Source organism: Canis lupus, chromosome 3 (assembly GCF_003254725.2).
Source record: "Canis lupus dingo isolate Sandy chromosome 3, ASM325472v2, whole genome shotgun sequence".
Taxonomy (NCBI): Eukaryota; Metazoa; Chordata; class Mammalia; order Carnivora; family Canidae; genus Canis; species Canis lupus.
The window spans coordinates 49379658-49403588 of NC_064245.1; the positions used below are offsets into that span (position 1 = coordinate 49379658).

Here is a 23931-nt window from a genome sequence, read left to right on the forward strand (position 1 = left end):
GACTCATTTCTTTCCCTGAGAAGTGGGGAGGTAGAGAGCAAGGGAGACCAAACCTAGTGTCCCTAGTCCGTGACAAGGCCCTAACAGGGGCTCAGAGATGTGACACAGAGCACCGGTGTCCACCCTACGGTGGGACAGAAGGCAGAGTTATCTTTTAAAGTTGTGAAGTTGAAGTGAGCTCACACGCAGCATGAAATCTCCGTGTGCTTTGTCCTCAGAGCTAGCGTCTGCCCGAGGCAGAGCTCACCCCAGGGGCGGGGGGGCTGCGTGCCTGCTGCTGCCACTCCCCCCATTCCCTGCCCTGGCTGGGCTGCTTGGGGGGCCGCCTGGGTGCTCACAGGGCAGCGGGGACGCGTCTGTCTGCAAGCTGCCCTGGCTGGGGCGGCAGAGATGGGATGAGAGCACGTGGGGCCTTGTCACCCACTGGCTGGGGCTGGGTCGGGGGCTGGGACCCCGGGGGGATGGCAGCCAGCAGCACGGAGCCCAGCACTTGGCACGAAGTTGGTGCTCCGTAAGTTAGATGAAGAACGGTCCAGTCCTACCCAATTAGACCCGGCGGACCTGTTACTGAGTGTCGCCCTGCAGGGCCCTGCCACCCCGGGAGCGCTCGCAGACAATTAGCCCGTGTAATTAACCCCACGAGGGGGTGACCAGCCGTCACTACAGATTCGAGATCTGAACGGTTCTGGGGTTGGCCCATGACACGCTGCTGGCATGTCATGGGACCGGCATGGGGGTGAGGCTAGGTCAGCCGCTTCTGCCTTTCAGGCTGCAAACCCCCAGCTGCCAGGTCCAGGGCGACCCAGCAGGAGGGGACACAGGTGGAGCGAGCCCCTGTCTGGGTCTGCACGACACTCTCCCACATCCTGGGAAGCCCTCGGTCCAGGGCAAACCAGGACGGCTGGTCACCCAGCACCCGGGCCCCCGACTCCCGGGCTCTCTTCCCCAAATCCCCAGGGCTCCTGGTGGGAACTTGCGTCCGGCTCCTCCCTCGGCGCAGAGGTGCTCCATCCCCGCCCGCGGAGCTCACCGCTGATGTCTCCGCTCAGCGGGCCAGGCACACAGCGGAAAAAATAATGTCCTAGAGAGGACAGAGCTGCCTGGCGGGTCCCAGGGGACAAGTGGCCCCTGACGGCCGCGTCCTCTGAGGCTGACTGCTCTGGACGGAGGGCCCCCGGCTCGTGCATCCTCCTCACTCACAGATCTCCCCGTTCGGTAAGAAACACACGTGTTCCCACTGAAGCACCTGGACGGTGCTTCCAGGTAGGTGGCCCAGTAGGCAAGCATCCCTCCTTGCCCAAGGCCAGGCTAACCTGGACCTGCTGGCCTCTGAAATCCGAGTGTCATCTGGTAAAGACCCTGCCCTTTGGCCTTAAGCTTATGTCTTTTCCATTAAAACTATACTCTGACCTCCGAAACCACTTGGGGTAAAACATGGCTCAAAGCATGGACTTCAAAAGGAACAAAAGGACATGTGTGCAGACGTTGTTGGTGAGGTCGCTGGGGACAGCCGACAGGCCTCAGTCCGGTGGTTCTGTGTGAGGCAGCGGCTGGGCCAGGGTGGGGTCTCTGCACGAGGAAAGCTCACCGCGTCCCACCAAGGGGAACCACACCGCGATGGCGTTTGCCCGGCGTCTCGTGAGGACCAGGGCTGCCTTCGCGCATCTGACACTCATGTGTCCTCAACGTGTTCAGTTCTCCTAGGGACCCACTGCAGTGGCCACTTGTGACGTCCCCGTACACACACAGGGCAGTCGAATCCCCCGAAGGGTCTGGCATCAGATGGAGGTGTAGCTAGAGGGGTGAGGAGGGAACTAGCAGTGAACTGGCGTGTCCTCGGGAAGTCGCAGCTTGGGGGCACACCTGGCAGCCAGGTGAGAGTGGATAAAGCAGGATAGTAGGCCTGAGGGGGTGCAGAACGATGCCATCTGCTAGTTCTGTCCTGGCCACCCGAAGGAAGGGCTTGTGACCCTAGCGTCCCCATTGTCTGGGTCTGAGAGATGGGATCCTGGCCCCTGGGGACATGCATCAGAAATGTGTCCACGGCATTCAGGGCTCGACCAGGCTCAGGCAGTGCTTCTGTGACCCAGGGCCCTCGGCCGGCCTCCTGTCACGGGGGAGAAGGTCAGGAGTGAAAGCCAGGAGCAGCTCTCTGCAGCCGTCCGGGGGCTCTGCGGGGCCTCAGCTGGGGGAGACTCTGCGTGAGCGTGGCTCTCGGAGGCCTGGGCCATGAAGCATGGCTGGTGCCCCCCAGGTGTGCCCCCCAGACTGGGGGATAGGACATCAACCCCACTTCCAGTGAGGCTGGGCCACGAGCTTCCCCGGGGGAGCCCCCCACCCCTACCCTGCCCGGCTGGGTACCCAGAACTGACCTGGAGGCTGGGTGTGCCCCTGCCCCTCCCCAGATCAGGACCTGGGGAGGCACAAGGTGGCTCAGCTGGGGGTCCTGGGCTGGGGTCCTGGCCTGAGGGTGCAGCCACAGGAGAGCCCCCGGGGGTGGAGCACAGTGGCACCCTGTCTGGCCGGGACCCAGGGCCTCTCCGCTCACCTTAGGTCAGGGCTTGTAACCTCTTCAGCGCTCTGGCCGCTCTGGTCGGCTGGTGAAGCCTGTGGACCCCTCAGGGGAATGGCTGTATTTTGATTGATTTCCCAATTCCCCTTGTTTTAAATGCCTAAGATAGGACCTGCAGGCCAGCAGAGGAAACCCACCGCGTTAGTGTGCAGGGGCTGCCCTGACAAAGTACCACCGACTGGCTGGAAGCCAGAAACTTGCAGCAAGTCCAGAATCAAGATGCCACAGGACCCTGCTCTCTTCACACCAGGGAAGGGCCTGTCCTGGGCCCATCTCCTGACTCCAAGTGCCTTGGCCTGAGCAGCAAGGCTCCACTCTTCACCTGCGTCCCTGTGTTGTGTGTGTGTGTCCACGTTTCCCCTTTAAGGACACTAACCCCTCAGGTGGGGTTAGGGGCCCACCGTACCCTGCTATGACTCATCTTACCTAATTACATCTGCAAAGGGCCAATTTCCAACAAAGGGCCACACACATTCTGAGGCCCTGGGGGTTGGTCAGGACTTCAACAGAGGAGCTGGGGACACAGTTCAGCCCGTATCACCCGTCAAATATTTCAGAAAGCACATTTATAGGATGTATGATAACATCCATGCTTCTGTAGTAACACATCTGTAATGTGACCTGGTGGCCAGTCCAAGGATTACTGTAATTTGGACACAGTAAGGAGTTTGTGATATTTCAAGATATTGACTGTAATGTCATGAAAACATCCAGCGACAAAGTCATGGAGGCTGATGATACCAGGGGGGCACCAGTTGAATAAAATGTCAGAGGTTCTTGAAAATAAAGGTGTTCTTTCCCACTCAAGGGCACAGACCCGAGTTCAACCCTGAATCCTGCCCAAGCCCAAAGCCCAAGGTGGCAACACAGCAGTTGAGAATCCAGGGCAGCCGTGTGTCCCTGCTGGAAACTGACCCCAACCACACCTGCCTCGGGGACAGGACCCAACGCTGGCAGGTGTTCTGGCCCCGCTGCTGGAGGGGCAGGGAAGCGGGGGATGCAGGGCCTGGCCACCCCCGAGACCACCTGGTCGTTGCAAAAGGTTTCCCCCTCCTGCAGGGTTGAGGTGGGCGGAGCCTCTGGGGCTGCCCCGAGCAGTTCCTTTCTTGCACCTGCTGATGACCCAGGACAACCAGAGGCTCTTTCTGAGCCTCCTCATTAAAGACAAATAATTGCTGCTTACAAGGCTGCTTCTCCACCCACCAGGACTTACAGCCTTGAGGGGCGGGCAGGGCTGGTGGGCACAGGCCTTGGGGTGGATGGCCTGGGCGGGCCCCTCAGCGGCTCCCCCACGGCGGAAGGGCCTTTGCACGCAGGCAGACGCGGCTGACGAGCCGTGAGGAGGGACCCTCGGGCCCCTTCCTGGCCTTGGGAGATGCTGGCTCCCAGGAAGGCTCACGGGGTGCGGAAGCTCCAAGTGGCCTGACCGCTGGCCTCAGGGGCTATAACCCACGAGGACCCTGCGGGCCCCCTTGGGACAAGGTCCCCAGGGGTTTCTTACCCCAGCACTGCTGAGGCTCGCTGCCCAAAGCCCCCTCCCAGATGCGGCCTGGGTCCTGCGGGCGTGGGCCAAGGGACGCAGAAGGGGCGTGCTGGCCAGTGCCTGGATGCACACCCCACCTCCCCCCCTGCAATGACAGCAGCCATTCCCACCGCGGCAAGGCTCTCCGGGTGCCCCGCAGCGTTCAGTGCTCCCCGACCTGACCTCATCTCCTCGTGAACCTGCCGCCACTGAACCAGACGCACACGCAGGAGCGCGCACACCTGCGCCCAGCACGTCTGGCCTCTGCGGCCTCTGCCCTCCTGCTACCAGGGAGCCCCCGGGGCTGGAGCCGGTTTGCTCACCAGCAGGGCGGACAAGAGCGCCCACCTCCTGGGTCTCCGTGCAGATTCCTGGGGGCAGTCTCCGAAGCGCGGCCGGGGCCTCCCAGAGGCTGGTCCGCACAGCGCCGGAGACTGCGCTGCCACCGGGCCAGCCCCCGGGGGTGGGGGGGGCAGGCCCGTGCGGTCTCCCCTGAAGCCCAGGTCAGGGAGCAGGTGGGGAGGCTGCTCCTCGTCCTTCACCCCCGCCCTGTAGAGGTCAGCCGGAGGTGCAGCGGCAGGTCCAGCCCCGGGGCAGTGCTGGGCTCGGCCGCAGACAGGCTTGCAGCGCACGCCCTCGGGCCTTCCCCACGGCTGGAAGGCAGACAGGACGGGGGCCGGGGCCACGCTGCGCTGGAGGCCCTGCTGGAGGCCCTGCACCGACGCCGCCGGAACAACGAGACGGGGCGGGGCAAGTGTGCGGAGCTACTGGGCCTCGGCTCGCTCGGCTCACCCCCAGCTGCGCCCAGGTGCGCCCAGGTCTACCTCCGCCGGCGCCTCACAGGAGCCCGCCCCACTTCTGACGGCCACTGCGCAGTTCTCAGGCCTGCCTGCCATCCCACCACCAGGGCAGGGGTGGGGACCCTAGGGGCTGGGCCGGGGCTTGTGGAGGGACCCGGGAGGGCGTCTCAGCTTGGAGGTTCCGAGTGCATCACACTTCATCACTTTCAAGAGCAAGTCACTCCGAGGATGCTCGTTTGACGTGATGACAAAGGCGCTATCCCACCCTACTTCGGCACCGGAATCTCCTTCGCACTATCCCAGGCCGGTCTGGGCTCCGAGGGCCTGCACACCGCAGAGCTTCAGGGCACACGGGCGCCAGGAGTCACGCCGAGGTCAGACCCCGGGACGCCGCCCGAGCCCACATTCCTGCAAGTTCATGTTAGCTGTGAAGGGGCGGGAGGGGACAGTAGGGGACGGAACGTTGAGAGGCCAGAGGCCGCAGAGTGCTAATGCTGGCCCCTGGGGGGCCCTCCGTTCATGCAGATGAGCCTCAGCCCGGGCTCCCCTACAGATGAGCCCATTCGAGAGCTCCCCTGGCAGGGGCTGTTCAGGAAAGCAACCTGAATTCTACATGAGGGTCAACTTAAGGTTTCACCCCTGGAGTCTGAGGAAAGGAAGTCATCTCATTTGGGTGCCGGGGGTCTGTGGGGAGGAGGCCCCTCACAGGAGGGGCGGATGCCAGGGGGCGGGCTTCAGGCCCTGGCTGGCGGGGCGAAATCCAAGTTGGCCTGTGACTTATGTCCCAAGACCGGTCTCAGCACCCAAGGGAAGCAATAGCTTTCTCAGCTCTTTTATTAAATTAGAAACAGGAGGGAACACAACTTGGGGGAAGCACCACTGCAAGGCCTGTTGTGCTATGTGACAAGTGTGCTTAACTCACCTCGGCCATCCAGAAGCCCCGGGGCCTCCAGGCGAGCAGCTTCCTTCACTGACCACAGCCCCGGCCACCCTGGCCTCACCATCTCCCAAACCAGAGCCCCAGGGTTTGGGGGGCTAAGACTGTGCTCTCGGAGCCCAGGAGGCCAGCCTCTGTTACGGAGGGGTCTGCGGCCTCCAAGGGACCTGGAAATGCACAATCTGCTTCCAGCTTTTTCCCAAGTGGCAGCCAATGTCCTGGGGCTGGTGCTCATGGAGGGGGAACCCAGCACCAAGGGCCCTCCCCAAGAGTTGCCCACAGGACCAGTGGCAGCAGGAAGGTCCTGTGAGGGGGCAGGGCGAAGTTATGGGCAGCAACTCGTTTGTGATGCAGCCCCACCGACAGTGCAGCCCGCTCTGGTGCCCAGTCCTGAACCAGCCAAGCAGCACCGAGCAAATGGCAGGCAGCTGGTAGGTGGCCAGAGAAGCCACAGGCTTGGCCCAGGCCCTTTCCCCCTCCAGTGGCACCCGGGGGTGGCAAGGGCTGAGCTGCAAACCCTAATACTAGGTGTGAGATGACCTGTCCAGAACCGCAGATATTGGGGACAGACTGAGGAGGGACCCAATGACTCGGGAGGTGGAGAAATGAGCCAAGAATTGGCAGTTCTCCTGGGGACCATTCTTATTTTTGGAGCTCAGTGAGCAAACACAGGCCAGCTGGAAGGCCCAGACTCAGAGGACAGCTGGTGCTGGTTGGGAGCCCGGTCACGGGCCTGGCTGCTGTTCTCTACGCCGAGGCGGCTGGTCTTGGTAGGATCCAGAGTGGATGCCCTGGTGTAACTCAACCCTGAGGTCGCCAGCTCATCTCTGCTCCTAGTCTTGGGGAGCAAGGCCATATCCTGAGGGTAGTATGGCCCTGTCAGGAGATGGGGTCATTGCCACGTCTTGGGGTGGGCTGAGAGGCGGGCTCTGAGGACATGGGGGGCCCTGAGTCCTGCTGAGACAGGGCACGAGTGTCCATCTGCCCCTGGGCACAGCTGGTCTGATGGAGAGGTGGCGAGAGCAAGGCCCGACTCTGGGGAGGGGCCCACATGTTTCCTCTTTCACGCTGAGGCTCTTGGTGTCGTTTGCTAATGAAGTCTTGTGGGTGCCACTGAGGTCACCTGACGGCTTTCCACCCCTGATACAAGTGTCCTCGATTTTCTCCTGGGCAACTCGTGTGCTGTCCTGGTGGACCCCGTTTCCCTGAGGCCTGAGACACCCTCTGTTGGGTGACATTATGATCACCAGGGGGAGGCAGTGAGGCCAAGGCTGTGTTGTTGGTGCCACGAGACCCCAAGGCAGCCCAGGACCGCCACCCTAACCTACCCAGGGCTCCTCCCTGCCCGGCCTCCCAGCCCTTGAACAGGACTTGCTTGATCAGGCCACCTCAACACTCTGCAGCTGTGTCTTCTCCCCGGCCAAGCGAGTCCTGTGTCATCCGCGCCCCTCTGGAAGGTCCTCTCCCCTCCAAGCCACTGCAAAGCAGGCACACAGGGCACTCGAGACAGCTTTTCCTCTCTTGTCTGAAGCTCAGAACAGCGCCCCCGAGACTGCTGCTCCCAGAGCCGGGGGTGGGAGGGCGCAGCTCCGGGGCCAGGCTGAGCTTCCTGCGGCGGCAGACGGGGTCAGGGCCACTCTGGGACAGTAGGGCTGCAGCCACGGGTGGGGAGAGACACGCAGAGTCTGCAGAGGAGAGGGAGGGAGAGCATGAGTCATGTCCACACGGCTCTGTCCTAACCTGGAACAGTGATAACCAAGGGGCCACATGTAAGGGGCTGGAACTCAGGCCCCGAGAGCAGAAGGCCTGGGCAGGAGGATGCAGCTCTGTCATGACCAGCACTGCAGCCGGGGCAGTTCAGCCATTTCCCTGGGCCCTGGTCGCCTCACCTAGAATGGGGCAATGGCCACCTGTCCATTTGGCTACTCTGGCTCCGCACCCTGAGCACCTGCAACCCAGCAGGCACCATGCCTGGCTCTAGGAAGACAGGAGGGCGGGCGGACACCGCTACGGTCCCCGGGACCAGCCCCCAGGGGAGACATGTATCAATAATGTACCAATAAATGCACCAATAAATGCATACAGTACTCACACAGTGACAGAAGGGCTGGATGGGAAAAACAAAAAAAGGAGAGAGACCAGGCTTTTATTTTGGTGGAGGCTATGGGAAGGTGGTAGTATTTAACCTGAGGCCTGAACAGGGCACAGGAGTTTGCCAGAGAAGGCAACAGCAGCCCAGGCAAGAGGAAGGGCACGGGCAGAGGCCCGGAGGTGGGATGTGAGCACGTCTAAAAATGTAAGCTGAGGCCAGTGAGGTCGAAGTGGCGGGGGGGGGGGGGGGGGGGGTGGCTGGGCAGAGAGGAGGGGCGCATCAGCAAGGCGGTCAGAAGACTGCTCGTCTGTGTCCTCCATAGGTATTTATGGGCCCTGACCCAGGCGATGGGGGCCAACGGTGGTGCACAAGGGAGCACAGGCCCCCGGGGTCACCAAACTCACACTGCAGCCGGGCTTCTCGTTCAACACAGCATCTGCCCTCTCTGAGCCTCATGTTTTCTGGTGGAAGAGGAGGCGATGGATCTCTGCCTCCCAGAGAGGAGAGAACCGGGTGGTCTGATGCTCAGGAGAGGTTTTGCATAGAATGTCCTTGGAGCAATTGAGGTAACCCAACTGGGCCAGCGTGGTCAACGTGAAAGGCCGACCCACTGCACAGCTCAGCACAGCCCTGCCTGACTCCACGTGGAGATGAGGCTGTGGGCGTGTGTCAGGGTGTGACACCCTCGGCTGGCAGCCCCGGGGACAAAGGAAGGGGCATCGGAAGGGCTTAGCTGGGCAGGGAAGAGGAAGCGCTCAGCACAGCGCGGCAGGGGCTGTCCTCTCAGGCTCCGCAGGCAGCTGAACCCCAGTGGGGCAGCATTTTAAGAAGAGGTTCTCTGGAGTCCCATGGGAAGGGCGCCGGGAGCTCACCTAGAGATTTCCAGGCACCTGCTGATCCGCGCACCAGTTCAGGCCAGAAGGCACACTTATGAGGCCAGGGCTCAGAGGTGGCCCTGACTGAGGAGGCACATTTGTGCCAGGGGACATGGGCAATGTCCCTCCAGCATGCTGAGCTGCCCGAAGGAGTCTCACGGGGGCTCCGGAAAGGCAGAGAAGCCAGCCTTGGCACGGGCAGGTGGAGCTCTCCAGGAAACCTGCACACCGGCCAAGAGGCAGAGGCAAGGCCATCTCTGCCGGACATCAATGAATGATGACACCATTTTTGGTTTTACAGCTTTGGTCAGATTTACCCTGCACACTTGTGTCTGCTATCCGACACCTACACACATAGCTCTACGTTTAGAGCTACTTGTAAGTCTGCGTGCATTTAAGTAACATTTAAAAATTCAAGCCAGCAATGGAATCTGTAGGACTTTTTTCCTTCTGAGTAGGGCATGGCCCTGGCTCCCTCACTGCCAAGGCTTCTGGAAGATTGGCCTGAACACTGCGGGAAGTGCCCAGGGGGTCAGCAACCCTCTGATGCTGGGGTGGGTGAAGGCCCCTCCCAAGTGAGAACCTGGGTCATGAAGCCCCTAACATCCCAAGATGCTCTAGAGTGGCAAATCCAAACCTCCGGGGCCTGTCCCTGCTCCATACCTTCCCGCCACACTCGGCAGATGAGGGGTTCCCCCTGAGGCAAGGCCCACTGCTGCCCCCCAACCAAACTTCAAGGCCACCCATGCCAGGGGTGAGGGGCTGTGGGACCCTGACCCAGGAGTGGTCCCCTTGGGCCATCCCGAGTTGCTAAAGAGGAGACAGCACCTAAAGGCACGCCTAGGGTAGAGGAATTGGGGAACACACTGCCCAGCTCCTGAACTCCCTCTGGCTCAGCCCACAGCTGTCCCAATCTGGGCCACCCCAATTTTGGGCAGGTGCTTCTCTGAGGCCTGGTCTCCTCGTCTGTGAGATGGGACACTCCACCTTGCAGGTGTGGAGTCAGTGGTCACCCCGCACTGCCCATGCAGCTGGCCTGGCAACCCCTCCTACTGCTCTGACAATCCTGGGAGTTGTTGGTGAGGTGTCTGCTCCGCTAGACTGCAACAAGGGAGGGTGGCTAGCATCCTGATCCCAGGCCTGGCATGGGGCCAACCCCGGGGAAACCTGCTGAGTGCAAGACTGTGGGTGCAGGGACAGACGGATGGACCCGGGGTGTTTCAGAAGGCCCGAACTCCTGCCCGGGCACCTTTCTCACGACACCAGGCCCATCCGAGTGGATCTGTGCTCTGGTATTTCCTCTCAGTGGCAATTTCTTTTAAGGCAGGATAGAATGTGCTGAGTCGCCCCTCCTGTGGCAGTGACCGAGCCCCTTGCAGGGCCCCATCGGGGAATAATGGGCTCAGTCTTTCCCAGAGCTGGGATTGGAGGCCCCTCCACCCCCACACCCCAAGTGGCTGGGTCCCAACAATGACTGTGGGGAGATGAGCTCCTGGTGGCCTGGACACTTGCCCGGCACTGCTGGTGGGGGTCAGGGGAAGAGAGATGAGGGGGCTATGTCTTTAAAGGGTTTGGTGGGGGCAGGGAGACCCAGTGGGAGAGAAAAAGAGAAAAGAACATTCATGGCTAGTCTATACTTGGCGGGTAACCCAGGGTAACCCAGACCCTGCTCCAGGGGCCTCCCAGCTGCCACTGGCTGCTGTCGCCCAGATACATGGTTCTGGCGGTGACACTGGGGCTCAAGAGGCTGGTCCTGGAGCTCCGGCTGGCATTAAGCTTCCCACACAGGCAATTCAGCCCTACACAGCTGGGTGGCCACCGGTGCTGGTCCCATGCTTGGTGCCAGGGTGCAGACGTGAGGATCCCCTGGCTCTCCAGACGCCCGCAAGCCTGGGGCATGTCTGGGGCTCAAATCCCACTCCAACCCTTACTAGCTATTCACCTGATGCCAACAACCTATCCTCTGTCTTAACTGCCACCTTTGCAGCTATGACTTCTATGACAATGCATTCTGAAAAGTAAAGGAAATCATGACTAGAGCGCTCACTGTAGACGCAGGCACCCACCAGAACTCAAGGCCGGTAGCCCAACCGGCAATGAAGTCCTGGGGGAGACCAAGGGGACATCATCTGGGGTGATCCTGAGGGGCTGCAGAGTGTAGGCAACCTCTGGTTGGTGGCTCTGTAAGTCAGAGTCTCACAGGATGGACAAGGGGTCAGGGGACAGCAGGACCCTCCAGGCACAGAGGAGGAAGGCCCCCAAACTGGGTCTTACCCTGCTCCCTGCAGGAGGGTCTGGGACGGCAGGCACAGGGAAGTGAATCTGGGGATACAGGTCCCGTCCTCTGGCCCCAGCACTGGGCCGGGGACTCCCGGCGGGTAGCCAGCCTCAGTGGGAAGTGTCATGGTCAACTGGGGTGCCCATGGCAGGTGGAAGGGGAGGCACCAGGCACGCTATGCCTCTGCTCTTCCTGACCTTTCCTTGCAGAAGGAACTCGGCCTGGGCTCCTCCTGCACCTCGTTCAGGCACCACAGCTCAGCACCCCCCACTGCTGTCGCAGTCCCCCTCCCACTCCCTCCATCTGCCACCCCTGACTCAGGGCCCCCCTCCAGCCTGGTCCTGCAGCACTGTACCTTCCTGCCACTCCACCCCACTTCCTGGGGAGCCAAGGGAGGGTCAGGAACATCCAGGGGCATCAGCCTCCTGCCCCAGTGCTGTGTCACAGGCCCCTTCCCAGAAAGCCAAGGTACGCCCCAGCCTTTGAAGAGATCTAGAGAACTCCAAGTCATCCCAGCATCCCAGGCAGGCAAAGCTGGAGGGAAGCAGGGCTGTGCAGAGCATGGGAACAACCCCTGGTCAATCTGTGGGATGGAGCCACGGGAGCGGCAGTTTCTCAGGGCTGAGAGGGGGGCTGCTTGGATGCGGGGGGTTCACGAGAAGGAAAGGGCTGCAGGATGCCTGGGTGGCTCAGTGGTTGAGTGTCTGCCTTTGGCTCAGGTTGTGATCCCGGGTCCTGGGATCAGGTCCTGGGACCACAACTTACAGACAAGTCCTATATCGGGCTTCCCACAGGGAGCCTGCTTCTCCCTCTGCCTGTGTCTCTGCCTCGCTTATGAATAAATAAAATCTTAAAAAAAAAAAAAAAAAGAAGAAGAAGAAGAAGAAGGAAAGGCCTGGGATACAGGGCAAGAGCTGAAGGACCCTCTGCCTCTGTTGCAGATGGTGCTGGTGGAAGAGCTTGGGAAACCTGCGGCCGGGAGATGCTCACACACTCCTGTGCTGGCCTGGCCCTGGGAGGGCAGGACCCAGGCATGCTTGCCAGTGGGATGCAGGACAGGCTCTGTCATGTGCAATTAGCCTCTTTGCACCTGCTTCCTCCTCCCAGAAGTGGGGCTGACAACATCACCCCCATGGTGGACTGGGCCGAGCTAAAGGGATAAGGCCTTGGCAGTACTCAGATGGGCACACGTCATGTCTGACTATGGGCAATAGACACTTTGAGAAGGAGGAGCTGGCCCAGGGACATGGAGAGGCTCCCACCACCTAAGGCATCCAAAGCCATCATAGTCACCATACTTTGGCGTCACCACCTGGTATAGCAGCGACTCTGGGGGCGCCTGGGTGGTTCAGTTGGTCTGGTGTCTGCCTTCGGCTTAGGTCACAATCTCCGCGTCCTGGGATCGAGCCCCGCTTTGGGCTCCTTGGTCACCAGTGTATCTGCTTCTGCTTCTCGCTCTCTCTCTGCCCCTCCACCTCACTCATTCTCTCTCAAATAAATAAATAAAATCTTAAAAAAAAAAAAAAAATCCAACTCTGAACCTACCCCTCCCTTGACCTATATAAGTACTGGGAGTAATACAGTTGTTGCTTCTGTATTCAAGATGGCAAGGCTCAGCTTAGGTGATGCGGTTCCACATAATGAGGGTCAAGCAGCCAGTGAGAGCCAGAACCAAGGAGAGATGTGAGCTTCGCTCCCCCCACTCCTCCCCGTGCCTGGAATGGGGAAAATCCCTAGAAAGGTACAGGGCTTATGAGGCCTGCTGGCTTGCCCCCGCCCCCTCCCACATGGGGTCAAACTACTGTCCAGGGTCATGGGGAAGGGTGAGCACCAGTAGGAGGAGGCCTCGGGCCCCACAGAGGACCACCCCAGAGCGAGGGAACAGGGAAGCCACATGGACGTGCCATTCTCCTTATAGCTTCTAGCCCAGGGGACCAACCACTTGGGCTACTTAGATTTTTCTCCCAAAGGAGAGAGCAGATTAAAACAAAACAGGGCAACCTCAGAAGGGGACAAAGCCCCCTCCTGTCTAGATGGGCTTTCAGGAGCCCGAACACTCCAGATGTAGGAGGGAATGTGGCTTGGGCCAGCCTCGTGGGCTGGTACGTTCCAGTCAGGACCTCGAAGGCCCGGCCGACCTGGATCTCCGGGCTAGAGCAGGTGCTCTGTGTGGAGGGGCAGTCCCAGCTCAGTCTGACCTCTCTGCTGTGAAGAGCCCACTGCACGCGCGCCAGCAGCCACCGCGGCAGGGAGGCAATCAGGTATTTGGTCCAGGCTGGTGCCTGGGGGGTTTCTGTGCCTGGCCTGAGGGCCAGTTTCTCAGAGCTGTGGCTGCTGACCTGCCCTCCCGGGTGGGAAGGCTATCCTGCATGGCCTCTTCTTGGGCTGGAGGCAGAGCCTGGGATCCGTCACCCCATGCCCATGCCCCCAGCTTCTCAGAGCCTCTGGGACCTATGTCTCCCTGCCTCCCACTCACCCTGGGGTCCCCAGAACTCAGTCCTAAGGGCAGAAGACCTGCTGCCCTTGCCCCAGGTATGAGGGGCCCAGGAGAAGAAGAAGTGAGGACATCCTGGCTTCCCTAGGGCCTGACCCAATGTGGTGGCACAAGAACACAAACCCTTCCCTGGTGCCTACAAATCTACCATCCCTTTCCAGCCCCTACTCCTAAGCTCCCTGCCAGGCTGGCTCAGTACTGGAGTTGGTCCTGCCCCAGAGGGGCTGCAAGAGAGGCCCCACCCCACCCCTCAGAAGAGGCCTGTCCAGGTAAGCTGGTCCTTCCCTTCACCTGACTCTGCACCTGCCCTCAGGCCTTGGGCAAGTCCCTTCTGTGTCTCCCCATCCCTCCATTACCCCCAAAGAGCACCTGACTGTGTCCCTCAGCTCCCTGTCATCCACTTTTGGGTAAGGACCTCACATAACTGCAGGAGCAGTAACTTGGGCAGTACTCTGCAGCAGGCCCTGCCTGGCCAGGGTTCCCTACTGTGACACTCGCTCTAAGGGAGACCCACTGACATCTATACAGGACAGAAGCAGCACCCCATTTCCTCCACGGGGTGCCCGGCCCCACAGCTCTAGCATGCCCCTTGCCCCTTAAGTGTGCCCGTCCATCATCCTTATTTCTCAGGGACCCTGGGGTGCTGCTTGCATGCTGGATGCACACTGGGACTCACCTGGAACTGTGGAAGCCCTGGCTCACCTGGTCTGGGGTGTGGCATGTGCTTTAGCATTTGTATTGTAAAGAAATCTGGCCTTTGCCCTTGACCTTGGGACATGATCAGTTGTACCCAATAGACTGTCCTTGTTCAGGGCAGGGGTGAGGGTGGGCACATCCATGTGACTTAGGGTAGGGGCTTTGGGTCATGTGGTACCAGGGGACCCAGAGTTGGAGAGTAACCCCAATGGGCAATCAAGCTCCGATAAAAACTCTGGATACCAGAGCTTGTGTAGCATCCCCGGAGGGCAATATCCCGTGTGTACGGCCACTCACTGAGGTAGGTGCAGTAACGCTGTCCTGAACACACGGAGGCCTCTGCCCCACTCGTCCCTGTCCGTGGCTGATCTTAACCTATATCCCTTCCCTGTAGCAGACCAGGACCGTGAACATAACAGCCTGCAGTGTATTCTGAGTCTTTCCAGTGAATGCTCGAATCTGAGAGTGATTTTGGGAAGCCCTAAGCTGCTGCTGTCAGACGTGAGGATGCTCTTGTGTAGAGACGGCCCTTAGACTCGGCCGACTAGCCTAAACGCCACGCAGTAATTGTCAAAAGATCCCTGGTGATTGTGAGGTGCAGCCACGCCTGGGAAGCACTGCACTGACCTGAGGTGGTGGTCCCTATCTGGCAGAAGGCTTACGTGCTTTGCTCAAGGTTAACTGCAAGTAAGGAGCAGAGCTACGCTTTAGCTCCAGACCTGGAAGAGGCTCCCAGAGCCCCTGGCCACTTGCTGCCCCAACCAGCCTTCCCTGGAGGACATGGCGACCCTGACCCAGGGTGGGAGCAGGCCCCGGGGTGTTGGGGACTCACCTGGCTGGGCTCTGCAGGTGCTCCTCACGAGGGCAGGTGTTTCCAGGTGCTGACAAAGGCAGTGGGGATGAGCGAGTAGGGCACGGTGGTGATGCAGTTCCACGTGTCCGAAGTGGGGTCATAGCAGTCCAGGGTCTTACACCTCTGGGTCCCAAAGTAGCCCCCCACCACGTAGAGCTTGTTGCCCGAGGCCAGGGCATGGCAGGACATGCGTTTGGCGGTCATGTCCCCGATCCGCGTCCACTGGTTGGTCTCACAGTCAAAGCGGTAGGCTGAGGCAGCTGTGAACTCCGTGTCCCCTCCCATGATGAAGATCTGGCTGCCCAGCACGGCGGCTGCCGTGTACCGCCAAGGCTGGGGGCACTCGGCCTTGATGGTCCACCGGTTCTCCGAGGGGTCGTAGCACTGGACTTTGGACACCATGTCTCGGTGGATGCTGGTCCCTCCAAAAACAAAGAGCTTCAGCTTGGCACTCACCACTGCGGCATTGCTGACGCCATCCCTCAATGGGGCCACCATTGTCCACTTGTTAGCCGCGGGGTCGTACTTTTCCACCTGCTTCAGGGAGACCGAAGGGGAGGCCGGGAAGACGCCTGCCAGGGACGTGTGTCCTCCGACCACGTAGAGGCAGTTCTCCAGCTCAGCCGAGCCGTGACCAAAGCGGGCGATCAGCATGGGTGCCGCCTTGGACCACTCCTCGTGGACGGTGTCATATACCCACACGTCCTTAGAGACCCCGTTCTCGGAGCCCCGGCCCCCAGTCACATAGACCTTGCAGCCGATCGCTGAGGCGCTAAACTCTTTGCGGGGGCTGGGCAGGTCCGCCTTTGGGATGATCTCCTTGGCCTTGTGGTCCACCTGGTAGATCTTGTCGCACATGAAGGTCTGGCCCCCCAGGATCAGCAGCGTGTGGCCTGCCTTGCGTGGCCGGGCACAGGGGCTGGTGACCACCCCATCGTTCTGCAGGATCTTGGTCTTGCATCGGAGCGCCTCGTCTATGATAAGCCTGGTGCGCTCATCAGCCATGAGCAGGGCCTCGCCGGAGACGGCCTCCTTCAGGCAGTCAGAGGGCAGCAGGGCCAGCCGCACGCTGCGGAGGAGCTCGGGCAGGTGGGCCTTTCTCTGCTCTAGGTCGTGCTTCACCCATTGCAGGATGGCCTCAAAGACCACGCGCTCGTCCTCTGTCTCCAGCTCGTCACTGGAGATGAGGTCCAGCAGGGTGTCCTTGGACAGGCTGTTGAAGTCCTCGCTCTGCCGCACTGTCTCGAAGTGCACCAGGCACATGCGCCAGGAGAACTCGTACAGCCGGCGGCACTGGTGCGCGTCCGACAGCAGCATCATGCCCAGGCAGTTGGAGGGGAAGAGGTTCTTCTCCAGGAACTCGGCAGCGGCGTCCCGCACATCGTGGAACTGCAGCATGTCGCCCGCCTCCAGGAGCGACTCTGCGTTCTCCTCGTTGATGACGATGCGGGATGAGTAGGCGAAGTCCAGCAGCAGCTCCAGCACCTCGGGGTGCAGGTTGTCCTGGAAGTTGACCGTGTCATCTCGGCTCTCCCGCAGCCCGTGGCTGAACATGGCCTCGAAGTAGCGGCTGGACGCGGCCAGCACGGCGCGGTGGCAGGGGAAGGCGCGGTCCCCCGCCCAGAGCGTGACGTCGGTGAACATGCGGTGCTTGCGCAGCGTGTTCAGGTGGGCCAGCACGCAGTCGGGGTGGGAGGCTTTGTGGAAGAGGGTGATGTTCATGGACCCCGTGCTGCTCCGCGACTTCCGGGTCTCGTGGACGCTGACCGACATGCTGAGCCGACCTGCCGGGCGACAAGGCCACAGGTGAGAGGGGCCGCCCCGCTGCAGCTCACCCTCCAGCCCCTCCTCTCTCGGCTCTGCCGCTCCCCTCAGCCGGGACGGTGCGGGTGGGAGGGGTTGGCTTTGACCCTGCCCTTCGGAAACTGATTTTGTTGATTTCGGACCAGCTTTGGAACCAAACATCTTTGGCCTGGAAATGAGCCACCTCTGGGTGAGTTTGAGCTGCGGTTGCCTCCCATGGTCAAGGGAGGATGTATATGGTGGCCTCAGGCCATTAAGTGGATGTCAGGTCAGAGCAGGGCTAAATAGCATGTGCCCTGGGACACATCCCACTCTCAGGCTGTCCTCTGGGGACACGGCTCTCGTGGCCTGATTCTCCAGCTGGGGAAGCCAAGGCTCAGAGAAGCCAAGTGGCCGTCCCAAGCGCCAGAGCCAGGACTCCCACATGGGCTATCCAGTTCCAAGCCCAAGCTCTCCTCTCTGTGGGCCCAAGGAGATGGACTCTTTCAGGGTTTTCTGTGGCAGGCTGGAAACAATGAGCCCAAGAGCCGCAGACCCAGGCAGAGCAGAGCCTTAGGTCCTCCCTTCCCCTGCTCACAGTGGGACCTGTCTTGAGCTGGGCTCCAAGCAGCACTGGCCAAAATCCCTCCTCTCCCTCCCCCTTGGGAAATTCCTAAGAGCCTCCGCTAAAGCCCAAGGGCTCAGTGTAGACCTGTTTTCCAAATCCAGGGTCTTTCAAGGCCTCCTGACCCAGTGGGGATGAGCACGGGTTGGAGGCAAAGATGGCTGATCAGTGGCTCACCTGCAAGGCACCTGCTCAATTCTGTTTGATCCCAAACAAGAAAGCCACAAGAAAGGCCCAAGAGACAGTAAGACATGCCAACCAGTAACGTGGACCAGATTTGCCTTTGGCTGAAGCCTCTGGAAAGCCCACAACCAAAGGAGCTTCTTTAGTTCCTACAGGTGACTCTAGGATCCTAGGCCTAGGCGACAGTGGTCACCTCACCTGCCTCCCTCCTTTGTCCTCCTTTGCCAGGCCAGGACTCGGGGCTCAAAGGGCTGCTCTGTGTAGGCAGACACAGTCCTGTCACACAGTTGAATCTGGGGGATTCCAAGGCACTTTAATTCAAGTCCAAGTGATGGTACAACCCTGATGCACTGCAGTGCTGTGGAAGCCTGGCTCAGAATATGGGCAGGCAAAATTGTATGTCTTGAGCAAAAGTGGTCCCAAAGCACCCTCAAAAGCCTGTGCTCCCTTCTTCCTGCTGGTAATGAGCCCCTCCCCAAAAGAAACCCCAAATCTCTTCTTTTTCCTTTTAAATTTTCAAAAGTCTATGATTACCCCACCCCCACTCCAAGTCAATTTTCTGCTTAAGTAATAATCTGGTAAAGGAAGGAAGCGATTTCATGCTTCAGTGAAATTGTAAATTAGCATCCAAGTACATTGCTGTCTCTCTCACTCACTCCTCCCCTGGCAAAGAACCAGAGAAACCACAAACTGACATGATCTGAGCTGCCCGGGCAAGGCCCCTGCTCCCAGGCCTGGGCAGGAAAGGCGCAGGGGCTGGGTCTGGCCCTGCTGCTCTGGGCCCCCCAACTCCAGGCTGCTGGCCTACCAGGGATGCTGCTATATACACCTGCCCCTGCAGGCCACAAGGTCAAGGTTATGAGGTTAGAGTCCACAGGGGTGGGAGCAGTGCCTGGCAAGAGCGTAAGAGAGCTGGGTCCAGGTCCAGGCTGGACAGGTGGTCCCCATTCAACCACTGCCCTGGGGCACCTCTCCCTTGAACCCCTGTTTTCTCTTCCGTGAAACAAAGTCCCTGTCCTGCTGGGACCTCAGAGTCACTTGGTTGTTGGCAGTTATTTACAGAACCTGCCCTCTGAGCCTGGCCCTGGGACCAGGTAGCCCAGAGACTGAGAAGCTGCAGTGGCGTAGCCCACAGAAGCTTTACCAGCAGCTCTGTACTCTGAATTCCAGACACCACAACACGTTTTTCCTAATCTTGCTCACAGACCCTTTCCCAAATGTGGCCATTAATCGAGTGACTCCATCCATCTTGTCCCCACTGTGCCTGGGCTGAACAGGAGCTATGGCCTCTGACCTGTGCACCACACTGAGGGCATGGCTCCAAGGACTCCAATCCAGAGAGCCAGGTGGAGACTCTATGGAAGGAGTTAAGGGCAGGACAAAGCAGGACTCAAAGAATGAGAAAGTGTCAAAAAGCAGGGCAAATAAATGCCAGCAGAGCAGCCACGTCTGCCCTGAGAATGAGGTTAAGGGGTGCGCTCTCCAAAGCCAATGCTGAGTGAGCAGCCCAGGCTCCAGAGCTGACTGACCTCTTGCTCAGCACCAAGATGCCTGACCGCTGATCCAAATTCCCTGCACAGGAGAAGAGCCAGAGATGGGCACACACCCCAAGAGGTTCCCACCCCCAGAGAGCTGCCTGTCCGGGCACCTCCGTGCCCAGAGCAGAGGCACCTGCCTGGCTGTTTCCCCAGACTGTCCCACCTCTTTCTGGGCAGTGCCTGGCTCTGAACCAATCTCCTGGGGACAGCAGCCATCACTCCTGCACCGGCTTGCCCCGGACCCTGAGGCGAGGTGATTGTGTCCCAGAAACATCATGACTCCAGGAAGTGCAGGTCTCATCACCCCAGTTTACAGATGAGGACGCGGAGGCCCAGACACAGGAAGGGAATCACAAGAGATGTGAATCTCTGGCCAGGCCCGTAGGTTCCCAGGGCTGCGTTTCAGCTCTGGCCTGGCCAGCATGGGAGGACAGGTCTCAGAACCAGTGGCCTGCGTGCTACACGCCCTGTGGTGGGCTCATCTCAACCACAACACATCTGGAAGCTGGTCACCTCAACCATAACGTGTCCAGGAGAATTGCTCAGCACTGCCTCCAAATCTGCTGCTCTCCAGCCCAGGAAAATGAGCAATGGCACCAACATGCTCCTTCTTATTTGGACCCAATCTCCAGGCTCTCCCCAGCACCCCTCACCAGAACGCCCTCTGCAGTCCTGTGGCTCTGCCTCTTAAATGAGTCCTGGGTCTGATCCTTCTCCCTGCCTCCGTCCCTCCCCTGGAGGACTAGAAACGCCCCACCCGGTTCTGCTTCTGCTCTCCATGATGCTCCTGATCTGTGCTACGTTTGCACACCACAGGGATCCAAAAGCATCACCTGGATCCCATCATGCCAAGTCACAATCCACCAGGGGCATCCCAGCACCCTGAGGGAAATCTCAAGTTGTCCCTGTAGCCGCTGGTTGCACATGAGTTAACCCCTCCTCACTGACTGTCCTCTGTCTTCACCTCCTGTTACTTCCCACCCTACTCACGCCTTCAGGCCACAATGGACTTCTTATTGGGCCTCAGGACCTTTTCACATGCTGCTCCTCTGGCTGGAAGGCTCCCCACATGTCACTTTTCTGCATGGCTTGCTCTGTCACCTTCTCAGAGAGTAAGTGACCTGACTGACCACCCTGTTGAGGTCACCTCCTCTCCACACCTCACCCACTTCTTCCTTCCTCACAGTACCCATTGCCACATAACATTATGCACTTGTCTCCTGTCTCCCCAACCTGCTAAAGGTGGGGACCATGTGTGGGCTAACTGATGTGACTCCAATACCCAGCAGGACTGGACACAGAGCAGCCACCTGATCTGACTGAATGAACCCACTGGTCCCTGCCTCTGCTCATGAGGAAACCTGGAAACTCACTTCCCCTGACGTCTACTGGGGTGCTCATTCAGCCCCTTTGCAGACCAAAAGAGGATGAAGGCTGGGACACTGGAGGCTGTCGGGGGAGGGGGAGGGGGCACAACAAAGAATGTGTGTGGGGGACACGCTGCCTCCAGTCAGCACGGACACCCTGACTGCTGTCAGAACCACCCTCCTCTGGGCACTCAAGCCTGGCTGGCCGAAGTGGCACATCACTGAGCCCTGGGGCTGCCTGCATGCCAGGCCTGGCCAATCAGAGTGCCATCCTCCCAGCCACTACAAGGGGTCAAGGAGATGCTAGTCGGTGACATTTACTGGAATTGCAGAGAATGAAGCAGGTGCTGAAGGACAGGAGCAGGGCAGGGGCAGGACAGGATGGTGGCCACACTGCCCAAGACAGGAGCTGCACAGAGGATGCACAGCGGCACCCCTCGTCCCTGCCCAGCTTGAAGCCGGCCTGCCTTTCCCCTTCCTTTTTGTCTGACAGATGTTTTTGTCACTTGCCATCTAGAGTCCCAACCAGTACAAGCACTAAACATCAGTTCCCTGGATCAGTGAGCAGGGGCTGCTCTCCTTGCTAAGGGGTCTTCACTGTGTGAGTCCCTCTGCCCTTTCCACCTGCAGGAAGGCCACCTCAGAAAACAGAGAATGGGTTTCAGGAGATCCTTTTCTGTGTTTACCACCAGTTACACACACAGTCTTCTGCAGGGCAGGGGATACAGAGTGTGCAGGACACAGGGTCCTGTTCAGTGGCAGGAGGGGCGAGCGTTCAAGAGCGTGTGTTCAAGGGCCGTCTCCTTGGCTCCCTGCCTTGGGGGCCACGATAAATCAGATGCTCTCTGCTCTCATGCTTCGTGTATCATAGAACTATTTAGATTACCTCAGCATCATCCTGGGCTTTGATGGATTTAAGGCCCATGATATAACAGCCATGCTCCAGACTAGCAACGTATCATCCTGCTAAGAGGTATTGATCTGCCTCAGACAACACCTCCCTCCGTTCCCTACACTGCACTTCTCACCTGCACAGAAGCAGTGAAAAGGCACCAGATAACAACGTGCCCAGCTCACTTCTCCCCTCATCCTTGGCAAGTTAACTAAATGCACAAGGAAACAAAGCAGCTGAGGGGTAAGACCTCCAGAAGAAACTCACCACGCTCTCCAAAGATCCCGGTGCGGGAAAGCCAAAGGCCTCTGTTCCCAAAGGAAAAATGCACCACAGACAATCAGAGCTGCTGTCAGGGGGCGCCTGGGTGGCTTGGCTGATTAAGCATCTGACTTTTGGCTTTGCCTCAGGTCATGATCTCAGTCAGGGTCTGTGATCGAGCCCCCTGTCCAGTTCTGCTGGAGATTCTCTCTCCCTCTACCTCTGCTCCTCCCTGCTATGCACATGTGCACGCTCCCTCTTTCTCTCTCTAACATATAAAAAAATCTTTTTTTTTTTTAGCTTTTTGTTTATGTATTCATGAGAGACACAGAGAGAGGCAGATATAGGCGGAGAGAGAAGTAGGCTCCCTGTGGGGCGCCTGATGTGGAATTCGATCCCAGGACCCCGAAATCATGACCTGAGCCAAAGGCGAAGGCTCAACCACTAAGCCACCCAGATGCCCCTCATAAATAAATCTTAAAAAGAAAAGAAACTCTGCTGTCGGTGCCACTGTCCAGAGGCCTGGCTGCAGCACTAACCCCCTCTCCGCCTCCCTCTAGCAGCCAGGAGTCCGCCATCCTCAAAACGAGGATGTCCTCGTTACTGTTCTTCAGTAGAGGCCAGAGGGAGTGGGAAAGCCCAGGGGCTCGCTGGTGGCAGCAGGTAATGTGGCTCAGACTCACTTGTCAAACGCAAGCTTCCCAAGCAATTCCCATGTGCCGCATACCGGGTACCACATACCAGGTACCAGGTGTGGACAGACAGTTCCTAATGGGGCTGCGCTCTGCGTCAGGTGGGACTGGGGGGGAGCAGAGCAGCAGTGAGCAGCTCAGTGCAGCAGTGGGCTACAGTGGGGTCACTAAGGCCCCGGCAAAGAGGGGACACAGGAGCTGAAGCTTAATTAATGAGCCGGAGCCACAATGTGACAAGAAAAGGAAGGTTCTAGGTGGAGGAACAGCAAACACAAAGGCAGGGCAGAAATAAGGCTGGCCCACTCTGGGAAGGAAAAGGCCAGGGGCAGGGTTCCGGGGGCTGGGGGAGGACCAAAGGTACCCATAAACTGGGACACAGCTCCCAGATGGGTGGTGTCAATGTCCCCTCCCTTGGAGTCTGAGTCTGTGGCTACACGGTGACTGACCATTGGGGCCAGACCTTCAGAGATGGGGGTCTTCCTCTCCCTGTCTCTCGCAGTGCTCACTTGAGGGGAAGCCAGACAACGTGAGCCCACCACGCTGTGAGGAGGCGCCGGCCTGCACGTGCGTGAGAGCGCAGGCGGTCTGGCCACTCCCCACCAACCCAGCCATCCAAGCCCAGAGGCCAGACCTGGGAGTGAGGGATTCACCTCGCACAGCCCCGCTACAGTAGGTGGGCCCTGGCTGGCAAGTCGGAACTGGGGTGCCAGACACACAGGATCCTGGGGACTGCAAACGTCACACACATCATCCGACCTCAAAACCCGAAATAAGTCCCGACTGAACACCTGCTGGATACCCGGCTGTGCTGCAGGCCAAAAACCAAGACTGTGTGGTCTTAGCTCTTGGGCTGCACAGCACACACACTCACGCACTAATATGCACTCAAGATAGGAGAGGGTCAGGAGTGTGGAGGGGGGGAGCAGCAAGCCCTCTGCAGATGCTTCCCTGGGGGTACCGCCCCAGCCGTACTGACAATGGTGACAACGCAGCCCCGAGGAGAGATCAAAGTTCCTGAAGGACAGTGGTTAAAACTGGGCCTCCGAAGACCATGCAACTGTGTGTCGTTGGAAAAGTTAATTCGTCTCTCTGGGTCTGTTTTTTTCAACCACAGAGTGATTCAGGAAACAAGTGAGAGACAAGTGAGACAGTAAATGATGAGCATTTCAAGTGGTGTGGGCATGTGTCATGCTTTGTCTCTGGGTTTAGTATTGATGCTCTATTACCACTGTTACCGAAAAAAGAACAGAATCCTCATCCTTACTCCATCTCTACTACCCTCCACTTTGTTTCTTGCTTTTTTTTTTTTTTAAAGTAAGCTCTACACCCAATGCAGGGTTTGAACTCACAACCCCAAGATCAAGAGTTGCACACTCCACCTACTGAGACAGGCCGGTGCCCTGGCCCTCTGCTATGATTAAGGCAATTTTCACAGTCTATTCATTTATAAGTTGTTTGATTTTTTAATGATT

General features: G+C 59.0%; 1 protein-coding gene across 3 annotated transcripts in view; it reads right to left on the bottom strand.

Moving 5' to 3' along the window:
• Positions 1-5710: 5710 nt before the first annotated feature.
• The window catches only part of KLHL25 (kelch like family member 25), a 35818-nt gene continuing 17597 nt past the window's right edge, over positions 5711-23931 (bottom strand). Inside the window, exons 1-3 of one of the 3 annotated variants that reach the window (XM_025437474.3) lie at positions 20278-20614; positions 15099-16903; positions 5711-7516 (exon numbers count right to left, since the gene is read on the bottom strand). In XM_025437474.3, coding sequence (XP_025293259.3) covers positions 15123-16892 — 1770 coding nt within the window. In that variant the 5' untranslated portion in view covers positions 16893-16903; positions 20278-20614 and the 3' untranslated portion in view covers positions 5711-7516; positions 15099-15122. Of the gene's footprint in view, positions 7517-15098; positions 16904-20237; positions 20615-23931 lie in introns of those variants that run through there. The other 2 variants (XM_025437472.3, XM_025437473.3) reach the window with 2 other exon arrangements.